Below are 14,419 nucleotides of genomic sequence, written 5' to 3'. Positions count from 1 at the left end.
CACAGTCCCCATGAATGTTCAATACATTTTTGTTGAATTGAATTGAGTAACATAAAAGAGGGCGATGTCTGAGTTATACTTGAACCTTCCTTACATTGTCTTTGGGATTTGATTCATTTTCAAAGAGATCATTTTGTAATGCCATAGTTTGTTAATTTGGTAACTTGAATTCATTAGTTGGGAATCTGAGAATACACCTGCAAGTTTATTCAATATTACTTTCTAACCGATTACAAGGTTCTATATATAAAGCTTTATTTTCTTAATTATCATTATTGTTGTATTGAACATACATTGTGACATTTACAAAAGTGCTTATAATTTATCCTAGTTAAATTCACTTCCTCCATCATTCTCCTTTATCCCTCCCCCCACCACCATTCTTAGAATAGTTTCAACAGGTCTCATTTTTCCATTTTCATACATGAGTACATAATATTTTTACCATACTCCACCCTTCTACACCCTTTCCTTACATCCTCCCCCTTCCCGCAGGTACCAACCCCCGCCTCCCAGACTATATAATGCTTTTTTTGGTACTGGGACTTGAACTCAGGGCCCCACACTTGCTAGGCAGGCACTTTACCATTTGAGCCACTCCTCCAGTCCTTTTTTGTATTGGGTATTTTTGAAATAGGGTCTCATGAACTATCTCCGTGGAGTTGGTTTTGAACCTCGATCCTACTGATCTCTGCCTCCAGAGTAGCTAGGATTATAGGTGTGCGCCACCAGCACCTGGCTATAAAGCTTCTTGAGGGCAGTACTAAACCTTGGTCACCTCTAGAGTTACCTGGGATACTACTCAGCAAATCAAATAGAATCAACAGTTTTATTAATCACATGCTTAAGAGTTTATTGAGTATTTACTTTTTAACATCTTTATTGAGATACACAAAAACCTATTTTAAGTACATCATTTAATAGTTTTAATTTATTCAGAGTTTTATAATAGTTTTGACCTCCAAAAGAAACTACCCAGTAACAATTACTCCCCATTTCTCCCTAGCTCACTAACTCCTCTCCTTACTAGGCAACTACTAAAAATTTTGTCTCTAGATTTACCCATTCTAGACATTTCTTATAAATGGAGTCATATAAAATGTGGTCTCTTGGAGCTAGCTTCTTTTACTTAGCATAATGATTTCAAGGGACATCTATATAATAACACACATTAACATTTCATTTTTTTTAAGTTGCCAAATAGTATTTCACTGTATGGTTAAACAGGTTGAGTATCCATTATCCAAAATGCTTAGAACCGAAAGTGATTCACATTTTGAATTTTTATTTGGACCTTGGAATATTTGCATAGATACTGGTTGAGCATCCCTAATCTAACATCCCAAATGCTTCAAAATGTAAAAAAAATTTTGAGCTTCATGTTTGCAATCAAAAAGTTTTGGCCCAGGCACAGTGGCTTACACCTATAATCCTAGCTACCCTGGAGGTAGAAATCAGGAAGATCATGGTTCAAGACCAGTCAAGGCAAAAAGTTAACAACCAACGGCTGGGACGACTGTCTTCCCAGCTACAAGGGGAAGCACAAGGAGAAGCATCTTGGACCAGGCCAGCCTGAGCATAAAGCAAGACCCCATCTCAAAAGTAATCAACACAAAAATGGCTGACATATTGATTCAAGTGATAGCATGGCTGCCTAATAAGCATAAGGACCTGAATTCAGTCCCATCACTGTCAAAAAAAAAAAATTAAAAGTTATTTGAGAGTGGGTGGATGATAGATGAAGAAAGCTGAGTCTTAAGAATATATATAAAGTTCATTTCTATTTCTTCTCTAGATACCAAGGCAAAGAAACAAACTACGTTGCCATTTAAACCTATCAAAAAGGGAAAGAAGAGAAACCCCTGGTCTGATTCTGAATCAGATATGAGCAGTACTGAAAGTAATTTTGATGTCCCTCCACGAGAAATAGAGCCACGGAGAGCTGCAAGTAAGGAAAACTAAAGAACATGCTAGATATGCTATAGGATTTGAATGGCCAATAACTTCAGGGTACTTAATTCCAGAAATTACTGCCTTTATGAACAGTAAATTATATATTAAACTTGAAAAACTGCAGCCTTTAAGAGATTAAACTGAAGCTTTCAAATTCATGAAACATTGTATTAGTCTGTACATTAAATGTTCCTAGTATCCTTTTTGATTCCTTGTGTGTATATGTTTTGAACAGCAAAAACTAAGTTCACAGTGGATTTGGATTCAGATGAGGATTTCTCAGATTTTGATGAAAAAAATGAAGATGAAGATTTTGTTCCATCAGATGCTAGTCCACCTAAGACCAAAGCTCCACCAAAGTAAGTATCTTATCAAGCGGTATTCTACTGCTTGAACCACACCTCTCGCCCTCTAATGTGAATTTTATCATGATTGTTTTTTAACTGTAGATGATGGATATTTTTGTTAATAGATCTTTGTTTGACACACTGAGAAATGGTTGTCAGGATGTTATTTTTTTATTCTAGACATACTAAAAAAGAACTGAAGCCTCAGAAAAGTGTCATGTCAGGTATGTATTTAAGTAAAAATAATTACGATATCTACTTTTCTAGGACACTCAGTTCCAATTGTATTCTAATCCTGGCTTCATTATCCAAGTATTTTACTTGAAAATAAGCTTGTTAGCATTCTATTGCTATTATTCATAAGGTTTAGTTTTGCACATCAACTAGGTTCTATATTTATAATAAAAGTAATCACTGTGCTTACTAAGTACTTTGCTAGGTGCTAGAGGTACAAAAAATCTAAACTGTTCTTGATGATGAAGAATTCAGAAATTACACACCTGTAATTCCAGCACTTGGGAGGTTAAGATAGGATTGTAAATTTGAGGTCAGCCTGGGCTACATAGCAAGACCCCATCTCAAAAAACTAAATGAAAAAAATTCAGAAATAGAACAAAGTTTTTAGAAGTTGTAAGAGGGCTTAACATATTCTAGAAAGGTGTTTAAATAGGAATTCATAGCAGGGATGAAGCACTAAGTAAATTTTTCTGTTACTGTTTATAAGTACTATTTTCCTTCCCATTTGAAGTAGTTGACCTTGAAGCAGGTGATTCTGAGAACAGTGTACCACCTTCTACAAGCCCTCCAGCTGCTAATTTCTCAACTGAAACTGAAATTATAAACCTACCTTCCAAAAATAACGTGACAGCAAAAAAGACAGCAACAAAAAGTAAGCCTAAATCTTAAAGATGGGTAGACATTAGAATTAACTACTGGCTTTCCCAAGTCAATTTAAATTTTTGTTTTTTTGTTTTGTTTTTGCTGTGTTGGAAATTGAACCAGTGCTTTGTGCATGCTAGGTAAGCACCCTACCAATGAGCTACATCTCCAGCCCAATTTTATTTTTTTATTCTGAAAACTTTTCTGGCACTGCCATTAAACCTTTTCCTATTAGAAGCAGTTTCTTTTAGATCTTTACAATCAAAAAAGATAGTTAAGAGGTTTAAAATCAGTATGTTTCTCAGAATTCCAGGCATTATCAAGCTCATTTCCATGACAGGGAAAGGATTTTTAAGTAGTTGCAAATGTTCAATATAATTAAAAATTGAATGTTTGAGAACATTTTGATTCTCTAAAGCTCCTTTAGATTGCCTTTTCTTGTGTTAAATATACAGTCATCAAGTTGCTAAGAAAAGTTCACAATGAGGGCCTAGCATAGTGGTGCATGCCTGTAATCCCAGGAGGCAATGGTAGGAAGATTGCAGTTCAAGGCTGGCCTGAACAAAAATGCAAGAACTTATCTGAAAAAAGAAGTAAAGCAAAAAGGGCTGGCAGTGTGGCTCAAGTGATAAAGTGCTTGCCTAGCAAGTGCAAGGCCCTGAGTTTGCACCCTAGAACCACATAAAAAAGTTCCCAATGTGAAAACTCACCTAAGAATGACCATTACAAATGCCTCTGTTGACTTGCAGGTCAGTCTTCTACCTCTACTGCTGGTACCAAAAGAAAGGTCGCACCAAAAAAAACCAAAGCAGATCCAGCCTTAAATTCTGATATCTCTCAAAAGCCTGATCCTGCCAAAACCAAGAATCGGCGCAAAAGGAAGCCATCCACTTCTGATGATTCTGACTCTAATTTTGAGAAAGTCATTTCTAAAGGCGCCACAAGCAAGGTATTTGTCCCTGTTTAGGCCTTTTGCTATAGATGTTTTAAAATGCTTAACTAAGCTTTTGTTCTACATTTTATGTATGTTTAAGAAAATAAATCCATTAGCTTTACTGTATGTAATAGTTTAGTTGTAACAAAGTTAAATATTTCATTTACTTAGTCAATGAGACAGTTGCTTTGGAACTATTTCTTACTTAGTAGAAAGTGGAAAACTCTGAGTTGTAGTGTAGAAATTATGCTATCGGATTTACATTATACAAATTGTATACATTTTTTATTTAGAAACCCAAGGAGGAGAGCTATGATTTCCATGTGGACATGGACTCAGCCGTAGCTCCGCGGGCAAAGTCTGTACGAGCAAAGAAACCTATAACGTACCTTGAAGAGTCAGATGAAGATGATCTGTTTTAAAATGTGAGGTGATTACTTTAAGGAATGGTCTTACTGAGCCTAAGACTGGTTTTAAAGTTACTTGAAGTTCTTAATTTCTTTCCCTCTGAATATACTTTTGGGAAGACATTTTTAATGTAAGACTATCAAAGTGAATTAAAAAGAGGCCCAGTAGGCCTTTAGCTTCTTGTTCAGTATACTGTCTAAATAATGACCATTTCGTGGCCATTATTTTCTTGTTTGTCTTGTCTGTGTTTTATGTCTGTTTTCTGTGGTGTTTAAAATCTGATTTCAAATCCTTCTGGACTTTAGAGATAGTTAAATGGTCACTTTAGCGCAAAAAAACAAAAGTTTATTGACCATTAAGTTAAAACTTGAACATTTCGATGTAAAAGTATCACTCCGCCTCCTTTCCTATTTTCATTAAATAGGGCATAGCATGATTTTTTCTGTTTGATCTTAGTTTTATAGTAGTAGTCCATCAGATAGAACTTTAGTTCTAGTACAAATACTCTGCTCAGCCTTTTATGTGATGAATTTTTGTTCAAGCAATGAAAAGTTGCTCATCATTTTGAATGTCATTGGAGGCTGAAGAAAACCACCCTGCCTGTGTCTAAGTAACCTTAACACAGCAAGGTGAAGGAAATTAGGCCAGGTATGTGACTATCTCAATTCTTGACTTGTCCCCTCTCCTGCCTATGTCAGAATCTCCCAGAGAATGAAGTTCCAGGGAGCACTGTATAGCAAAGAGTGGGGGTAGCATGTGCCCGGAGATCTTGCATAGTATGTCGATGCCATGCTTAGCAGAGTGCCATTAGGTCCACTTGGGGAAGTCTTATTTCTATTTGTAACCTTATTTTAAAGAGCTTTCTGCGTTGTTATGTATGTTTCTTGAGTGCTATCAATGTTTTTGTAAATATTTACTATGTTTTTTTATTTAGCTTAATTCTAACAATTTTGTATTTTAATAAAATGTCCTAACATTGCAGCCAATTGGTGGACCCCTTTTTTAATCCACACTGTCTTCACCTTCTTCCTTATTCTAAAATGATTGCCCTCTTTACTGTTCCAGTCATATTCTGACAAGATAATAGCCACTGGCCGTAGTAACAGGTACAAAAGGTAGGCACTGTGACCTAATTAAAGCCAGAAAGGTTTTTTCCTGGAAAAAAACCCATTTTACACATGGGTACCAAGTTCTTCATCTCTTCCACACTTGATCAATTAAATTGTTGTACCTTTTAAAATTGCACGTACCTTTTAAAAAGTGATTCCCTATGTTAACAACTATTTTGATAGCCTACTCAACTATAGATGTTATCAGTAAGTTATGTTGAGTCAACTGGCTAATCCATTTAGGAAAAAAATGTTAGATAAATCCAATTCCTAGCTTAAACCAAAATTAAGTTCAAGTAGACTAAATTTTGAGGGGCTAGGATTAAACCCAGGCCCGGGTGCATTCTGTAGCAGCACTCCACACTGAGCCATAAGCTACACCCACAGCCTGAGACTAAATAAAGTAATCATGAGTTACAGAGGTAATCATATCTCCAAGGGTAGTATTGACAAAAATTTGGAGAAATGGGTCGATTTTTTTTTTTTTTTTTTTTTTTAGCATTTTTACATGTACTTACGTGTGTATACGTTATTTGGGCCACCTCCCACCTCCCCCGACCCTCGGCCAATTCTAACTTTAAGGAATTTTATTTCAAGAGTAAAATCATAAGGCAGAGATGTGGCTCAAGTAGAAAAATGCCTGCCTAGGCAAGCACAAGTCCTGAGTTCAACCCTAAGTACCACAAAAAAAGGAACTGGGCACCTGTGGATCACACCTGTAATCCTAGCTACCAAGGAAGTAGAGACAGGAGGATTGAGGTTTGAAGACATCTCGGGCAAATAGTTTAAAAGACCCTATCTTGAAAATAACCAACACAAAAATGGACTGGTAGAGTGAGCAAACAATGAGGTCCCCAGTACCATTAAAAAAATTATTTTTTTGCTCCTTAAAGTGCTTGCTTAACTAAAAGAAAAATTAGTACATTCCTATCTCTTCACTATTCCTTAAGCTACTGACATTCAAGGAGATAAATTCCACTACTTAAATAAATTTGATGACTATAGACATTTAGACACCTTTTATAGAATGTGGTTACTTTTTATGCATATGAAACATTGCTTAAATATATATTATATAACAATTACAAATGAATATTGACAGATCCAAGAACTGCATGAATTGTTAAGTGATTTAATAATATGCTTACTAAGCCACTTCGGTTTTTTATTGCATTCCTGTTTTTGTGTTGGGTGTTTTCGAAATAGGGTCTTGCAAACTATGTGCCCAGGTTGGCTTCAAACTGCATTCCTGATGTCTGCCTCCTGAGTAGCTATGATTACAGGCAAAATTTTGTGTTCAGAGAGCATTTTTTGAGCTAAATGTGGTGATACTGTCTTTAATCCCAACTACGCAGGAGGTGAGGTGGAAGAATTGAGTTCAAGGCCAGCCTGGGCAATTTATCCAGATTTCAGCTCAAAAAATAAAAAGAGAAACATTTGCCAGTCACTGGTGTAATCAGGAGACAGAGATCAGGAGGATTGTGGCTTGAAGCCAGCCTGGGCAAATAGTTCCTGAGACCCTATCTATCTTGAAAAAAAAAATTCACAAAATAGGGCTGGGGGAATGGCTCTAGGTGTGGGCCCTAAGTTAAAACTCAAGTACTGCTAAAAAAAAGCTTTCATGAAGCCGCTTACAGGTGTCCTTGGGACGGACAATTTACTTGTAGGAAATGAAAAGACAGTTTGAAAGCTACTAAACCTTGACTACAGTTCAACACAGAATCACCTTCATAGTAGTTGGCTTCAATTCTTTTTTGTTTTGTTTGTTTTTGTTGGTTGGTAGTTGGTTTTTGTATTCTAGGGTTTGAACTCAGGGCCTCAAGCTTGCTAGGCAGGTTTACTCTACCACTTGAGCCATGTTCCCAAACCTTTTTTTGCTTTTATTGTTTAGATAGGGTCTTATGATATTTCCTGAAACAGGCCTCAGACTGCAAATCTCCTATCAATATCTCCCAGTAGCCGGGATTACTCATGCCACCACTCCTAGCTTGTTGGTTAAGATGGGGTTCTGCTAATTTTTTGCCCCACTGGCTTCAAACTGCAATCTTCCTGATCTCTGCCTCCCAAGTAGCTGGAATTATAGGTGTGAGCCTCACTAAATTCTTAAAAGTTTAAGATAAAATAAAGTGAGTATTCTTATTTTATATCCAAATTAAATGTTGCTATTCTAGTTAAGAATAATAAGCTGAGGGCTGGTGGAGTGGCTCAAGTGGTAAGAGCACCTGCCTAGCAAGTGTGAAGCCGAGTTCAAACTCCGGTGTAGCCAAAAAACAGACTTTTAAACCATGTGCCAGTGGCTCACCCTATAATCCTAACTACTGAGGAGACAGATAAGGAGGATTGTGGTTTGAAGCCAGCCCCGGGCAAAGGAGACTATCTTGAAAATACCCAATACAAAACAGGGCTGGTAGATTGACCCAACTGGTAGAGTGCATACCTAGCAAGTGTAAGACCTTGAGTTCAAACCCCAGCACCACAAAAAAAAAATTAAATTAAATTTAAAAACACCTGACATAAACAAAAAGAAGAAAGATTTGTTTTGGCCTTTGGTTTCCATTCATAATTGATTGCTTGACCTTGTTTTGGGCCTGTGATGAGGCAAAACATCTTGGCAAGAAGTACATGGTGGAGGAAAGTGTTCACCTCATGGAAGCCAGGAAGCAAAGAGCAAGGGGGAACAGACAGAATTCCAATAGTCCCTTCAAGGGACCATGATCTAAACTTTCTTTCACTAGGTCCCACCTTCCAAAGGTTCTACTGCCTCCCAGTAGTACCACAGGCTGGTGACCAAGGCTTTGGGGGATGTTTAAGATCTTAACCTTAACAGAGGGCTTAAAAGGGAAGAATTAAAAGTTTTAATAAATTTAAATTCAAACCCAAAGATACTGATTTTGTGCACAAAAGCCCTTCCCAACATTACAAATTCAAACTGACAGGAGCAAGCCAAATTACTAAGGAAAAGGAGAAAAACAGGTAGTGATAAAGGAGGATGGGATGACCAGTTTGGGGTGTGAGAGGAGGAGGGAGAAGAAGAGAAGGAAATAAGCATCCAGAGAAAGTCTTTTATTTTCATCACCTATCAAAGATTTTTAGTGTAAGTCAACATTGGTTTTGTCTTTTAAAGTCAACTTTATTGAGATAATTTGCATACATAAAATGCACCCATTCTAAGTGCAAATTGATGGCTTTTGACAAATGTATACTTCTGCATGACCACCATTATAATCAAACCTTTCCATCACCCCAAAACTTCTTTTTTTTTTTTTTTTGGACAATAAGTGAAAGACTTTAATCATCATGTAAGATTTCATTAAGAACCATAACAATTCTAAATAGATCTAAAAAAAATTCCTTAACATTATTAATTACATTAAAAGTTTATCTAGCTGGAAAACCTTTAAACCAATTCAGGAGGAAGAACACAATAAATGATCTCCATAAAGCACTTGGGTGAGCAGAGCAAAGTCACATGTGTTAAGTACTCAGGGACAGAATTAGGGTCCCCACGAAAGTGTCTCCAGCTTCTTTCAGGGCACTGGATAAAGGGCATCGTCCGTGAGCCATCCGCAATACTGGGTTCCTGATTCCTCCATGAGTTAAGCCTTGGTTTTCAGCAGTTTCCGGGGACGTCCTGGGCTTAGGGAGACACTCTGATCTTCTGTCTGTCCACCTCTGCCAACTCTGCCATCTGACTGGCTCTGGGTCCATTGGGCTGCACTAATGGTAGCATCCCCCTCTTCTTGAGGTGACTGGAGCTCTTCTTTGTTTTCAGCCACTGGGCCATGGACATATGGGTCTCTGGCGTTTCTGACCCCTCTCAACTGCGGGGTCTCCTCCTTGCTGGCAGGAAGCCCAGTGCAGTAGCTCCATTCTTTCGGACTTCATGTCTCGGCAGTTGTGGAGGCACTGGCAGGAGTGGTGGCTCAGTGCATCAAAATTATCCAGGGCCCAGGCCCAAGCCTGTTCTCGGTTCAGGCTTGGTGGCATGAAGAGCTCTGGATAGACACTCCCTCCAGTCTGCTTTCCCAGGGTTGGTGGACAGAGCTCCATAGCTTCAACTTCCTCACCAGGCCAAGCCATGTAGCTGGTCTAGGAAAAGGGGCAAATGATCCCAAAACTTCTTACATCCCTCTTCAACCACCAGCCCCTGACCCCAAACACTGATCTGATTTCCACCACTATAGGTTATTTTTGCCTATTCTAGAGCGTCATATGAATGGAATAGCACAGTACGAACACTTTTTTTCATTTAGATAATGTTTTTGAAATTTGTCCATGTTGCATGTATCATTAGTACCTCTTTTTTTATTATTGCTGCACATTATTCCATTGTATGGATTTGTTTATCCATCTATCTGTTGATGGACATTTTGGGTTGTTTTCAGTTTGGGCCTGTTATGAACAAAGTTGTTACGGGCATTAGAGTAGGTATCCTTTTTAGACATACTTTTTCCATTTTTCTTGGGTAAATACCTAGGTATGGAATCACTGAGTCATATGTTAAGTGTATGTTTAACTTTATAAGATGAGGAACTATTTTTTAAAGCAGGTGTATAGTTTTATATTCCTCCTTACATTTTTCCTTAGTACTTGTGAGAAACACCTTTGTGTTTCTTTAGAGTAAGAACTACAAGTTGGCTTTGATGCATCCTGGTGAGTGTCAAAAGATACACCAGTAAATGTTATTTTAGCTGGAGGAAGGGAGGCCCAATATACCTTCTCCCCCAGTGACTTTTAGTTCTTCCCAGGGTCTGTGCCAAGTGCAGTCCTTCAGATGCAGGAGAACTGCTTTTCAGGGAGGCAGTTGCTATCATGTCTGCAATCAAATTCTTCCCTGCATCATTCTCCTCGCAGATGGGGGAAAGGATGTTGGAGTACTCGCAATACCACTCCAAGTCTAGGATCATGAGGCTGGTTCATGGTTAGAGGTGAGGACCCTCCTGACCGTAGCCTATGGGCATTGATGGTGACTGCTTATACATCTTGGGTTTACCAACATCAGTCATTCAGAACTGCAGAGGGGGAAAGGGCTTTGAAGACTCTTCTTGAAAACTCAAGCCCTTTCCCACCTCAATCTCAGAGCAGCTTCTTCCACATACCTGTTCACTCTGGACTTTCAAGAAAAGGAAGGGAGGGGTCCCCAAGTTCCTTGGTCACTCAAATGAGGCTACTGCCAGGGCCCAGGCACCTTTGGGTACCATCATTGTCCTTGAAATGCTACATGTACAACCTAAAAACAGGTGAAATGGAGAAAAGAGACAGGTGGGAACCTCCATTTGGAGGTAATGACCCCTCCGCCCACGGACAAGGAACGGACTTGGCAGAGGCACATGAAGAAAGGCCTGGAAAATCAGACTGGAGTGGCTTCCCTCTTCCTCACGGAGAAGCTGCACAGGAGCGGCTGTGGGGGGCAGAGATTCGGACGAAACTGAGTGCCCCCTTTGCCCCATTTCAGGATAGAGAGCCAATACCACAAATAGAATTCTGACTGTGAGGTTTACTCTCCAGCCCAGCGACCCCTAGAATGAAGACCACATTTCCCAGCCTTCCTTGGAGATGGACGAGGTCATGGGAGCCACTCTGACCAATGGCGTGTCTTCCTGGAGGGGCGGGGGTTGGCCAGGAACGGAGGGCACCTCCTCCATCGCAGGCGGTCAGTCCTCCTTGACAATGAGTGGAATACGAATTTCTTTCTTAGTTAAGCTAGTGTCTGGTGTTCTTGCTACTACAGCCGAACCTAATCGTAAATTATTCTAGAGCCAAAGGATACGCCATGGCGGGAAAGGAAAGCTGGCCCTACTAGAACCACAAGGCCCGAGGGGTCTGTGTGAGTGGAGGGCGGGGTGCCAGGAGAAGAGCGAGGCCCGTAGGGTCTGCAGGACCTTAGGCGGTGGGAAGGTTGGAGCTGTGCGGCCAGGTCCCGGACGAGAGGACTGGCGAGGGACCAGGAGAAGTACCCGCGAAAAGCCATACCTGTCTTCAGCCCACACCCTGCCCTTTCTGCACCCTGGCTGCCGGCCCAAAACCCCTGAGCCATGCACCCACTTCGGAGTGCTCCTTTCTGCCCAGAATTGCATACTGAGCCCAGGTCTGAGACTGAGTTAGCCACGTAGGTGAACCCAAGCCCTGAAGACCAGAGAGGGCAAATGTGGCGTGAGATCCGCCCTCCCACTCCACTTCCATTCATCCACCTAAACGCTACAGAGCGTCCGGGTTGTCCCAAGGGTTCTTGATGCTGGTGGTGGGACAGGGAAAGAAGCCCCCCAAATCCCGCTCTGGTGGAGCTTACATGCTAATGAGGGGAGGGGTGGCTGCTGAACAGGATAAATAAAAATATATAAAGTATATCATGTAGGCCGGGCGCCGGTGGCTCACGCCTATAATCCTAGCTACTCAGGAGGCAGACAGCAGGAGGATCCCGTTTGAAGCCAGCCTGGGCAAACAGTTCATGAGACCCTATCTCAAAAAAACCCTTCACAAAAAAGATAGGTCTGGTGGAGTGGCTCAAGGTGAAGGCCCTGAATTCAAGCCCCAGTACCACAAAAAAAAAAAAAAAGTATACTATGAGTGATCAGTGCAAATGAGATAAAGCCAGAAGAGATAGGAAGTAGGGAGTTCAGTTCAGGTAGGGCCATTGGGAAACGACCTCACTAAACAATGGTTCTGTTAAGATTTTTGAAAATGTTAGGCACAGAAGACAGAAAATACAGTCGTGTGTTGATTATGGCACTGGAATTAACTTACTGGTTACAACACGGACATGCCTACATCTGTGTGTCTCTGTGTGGGTGACAGAGGATGTGGCTCCAGTGGTGAGGATGTGGCCAGGGTGAGGTGTCTGGAACAGAGACTGCAGCAGGGCGAGACACCTCTCAGCCCAGCCAGTCTTCAAGCAGGGCCAAGAGGGCCAGTGCCCATGGCTCTGGGCAGCATCAGCGACACCTTCTCCCAGGCTGAACAGTGTGCTATCTGGGAAGAAAGGGTGGGCCCTGGAGATTGCAGAGTCTCCTTGTCTGGCCCAGTGGCATCAGGGGCTGGGAGATGGTGCAGGACAACTATGGGCTCTACCTCCTGCCCCATCCTAGCCACCACCTGGGTCCCTTTCCATCCCTACAGGCAGATAGGTTCTGGTGGGGTTTTTCCAGGCTGGGCCATTAGGGATGAACAGTCAGGACAGATGAGGTGTGACCCTGACCCCCATGGCTGATGGCAGGGGACAGACAGCAACTTTGCCAGGAGCAAGTGGAGGACAGGGAGGGGGAGGTACCCCACCTCATATCCTGTTTTCAGAACGTGGGGCTCCAGCATGTGCTATTCCCTTTGGGCTTTATCCAGGGCAGTGCCCTTCACCTAGGCCCACTCCCAAAGGACACTGCAGGAAGGTGGAGCAGTTTCCAGCATGCCCAAGCAAGGGTCAACATAAAGTTTTTCCAGGCTGGACTGCACCCCCTGAGCCAGTGGGGACCAAGGGCACATTTCCCACCCCTTCCTGAAAGCCAGCCAATGAGTCCCTATCAGCATATGGAAAACCATGCAGGTCTCTGTGGCTGACTGGAAAAGGAAACAGCACTGCCGAGGAGGTGAGGCCCAGTGCCCTTCCCCCTCACAGGGACAGGCATAGCCCACCACACAGGCCCTGAGGACTGTTGGGCCCTGGAACATCACCTGCAAAGCCCAGCCAGGCCAGAGGGAGGACAGTTTCCTGACAGCGTTAAGAATGTGGGCTCCATGATCAGTTGTGCTGGAGGTGAGACCACAACCTGATATTTACTGGCTGAATGACTGTTGGGCAAGTGGCTTAGACTCTCTGAGTCTGTTTCCCTACTGGGACTGTTGCGAATTGAATGTGCTGGGATCCATACAGGCCCCAGCCCAGCAGGTGAACAGGTGAGCAAGGAATGGTGTGTGGGCCGGGCAGACTCCTAGGAGGCAGAGAGAACAAACAAAACATCTCAACCCAGGTGTCTCTCTCCCCACCTGTGGCCCTACTCAGGTCCCTATCGGTCATCCTAACTCCCCTTTCCTATGAAATGACCTCTCCTGCCACCTAGAGCAGTAGGAGAGTCTCAATTCATAACCCGCTAGGGGAAAGGGGAAGATGTTCTGTCTACTTGTTCACCTTATAAAATACCATGTTCATCATAGTAAATCTGGAAATTACAGAGAAGAGGGAAGGAAGCCAGAGCCTTTATTTACAAAGCCAGTCATTCTTGACACTTTCATGTTTTCCCGGGCATTGGGGTTCTGGGATTTCTGTAAATATGGTTGGAACCTGAGCATTAAGAGAGAGCTACATGAAACTTGGGGGTCAGACCCCCAGCCTCTTGGAGTGACAGGCCAAGAAAGCACATCCTGGTCCAGAAAAGCTGAGCGACTTATTCAAGGTCAAACAGTGGCAGAGCTGGAGTCAGAAGCCCATGTACTGCCTCCTAAACACCAGCATGAATCTCCCTGAAGAGGTGTCACCGAAGACCACCTTCAAAGGCAACAATCAGTTACTGCAGATGTAGGCCTCCCAGTTTGGGGGCATCTGTCCGGGAAGGGTTTCCATGAGCTCCTTGGTTACCCCAATAAAGGATGTGGCTCTGGTTAATCCCAATCCATTTCCTCATGGAGACACAGCTTATGGGATGGGCATGAGGGTGGGGGGTGATGGAAAGGGAGGGTTGGCAGAGTCCAGCAAGGGGTGTGGTCCTGGGTCTGTTCCCAGGGTGGAGCCAGCCAGTAGGGTCACCCTGTCCCTTTAAGAGAAGGGGGAGAGCTAGCCCCTCTCAGCTATCCTGTCCTAT

The 14,419-nt window shown here is 42.0% G+C and overlaps 1 protein-coding gene across 2 annotated transcripts in view; it reads left to right on the top strand.

The window, feature by feature from the left end:
* Top2a (DNA topoisomerase II alpha) overlaps positions 1-5,502 on the top strand; it is a 28,104-nt gene extending 22,602 nt beyond the window's left edge. Inside the window, exons 30-35 of one of the 2 annotated variants that reach the window (XM_020176322.2) lie at positions 1,796-1,948; positions 2,189-2,312; positions 2,481-2,524; positions 3,052-3,189; positions 3,929-4,128; positions 4,407-5,502. In XM_020176322.2, coding sequence (XP_020031911.1) covers positions 1,796-1,948; positions 2,189-2,312; positions 2,481-2,524; positions 3,052-3,189; positions 3,929-4,128; positions 4,407-4,535 — 788 coding nt within the window. In that variant the 3' untranslated portion in view covers positions 4,536-5,502. Of the gene's footprint in view, positions 1-1,795; positions 1,949-2,188; positions 2,313-2,480; positions 2,525-3,048; positions 3,190-3,928; positions 4,129-4,406 lie in introns of both variants that reach the window. The other variant, XM_074045677.1, reaches the window with a different exon arrangement.
* Positions 5,503-14,419: the final 8,917 nt, after the last annotated feature.

Source organism: Castor canadensis, chromosome 11 (assembly GCF_047511655.1).
Source record: "Castor canadensis chromosome 11, mCasCan1.hap1v2, whole genome shotgun sequence".
In the NCBI taxonomy this organism is placed as follows: domain Eukaryota; kingdom Metazoa; phylum Chordata; class Mammalia; order Rodentia; family Castoridae; genus Castor; species Castor canadensis.
The sequence above is the reverse complement of the archived record's forward strand: the minus strand, read 5'-3'. Positions and strand labels throughout refer to the sequence as shown.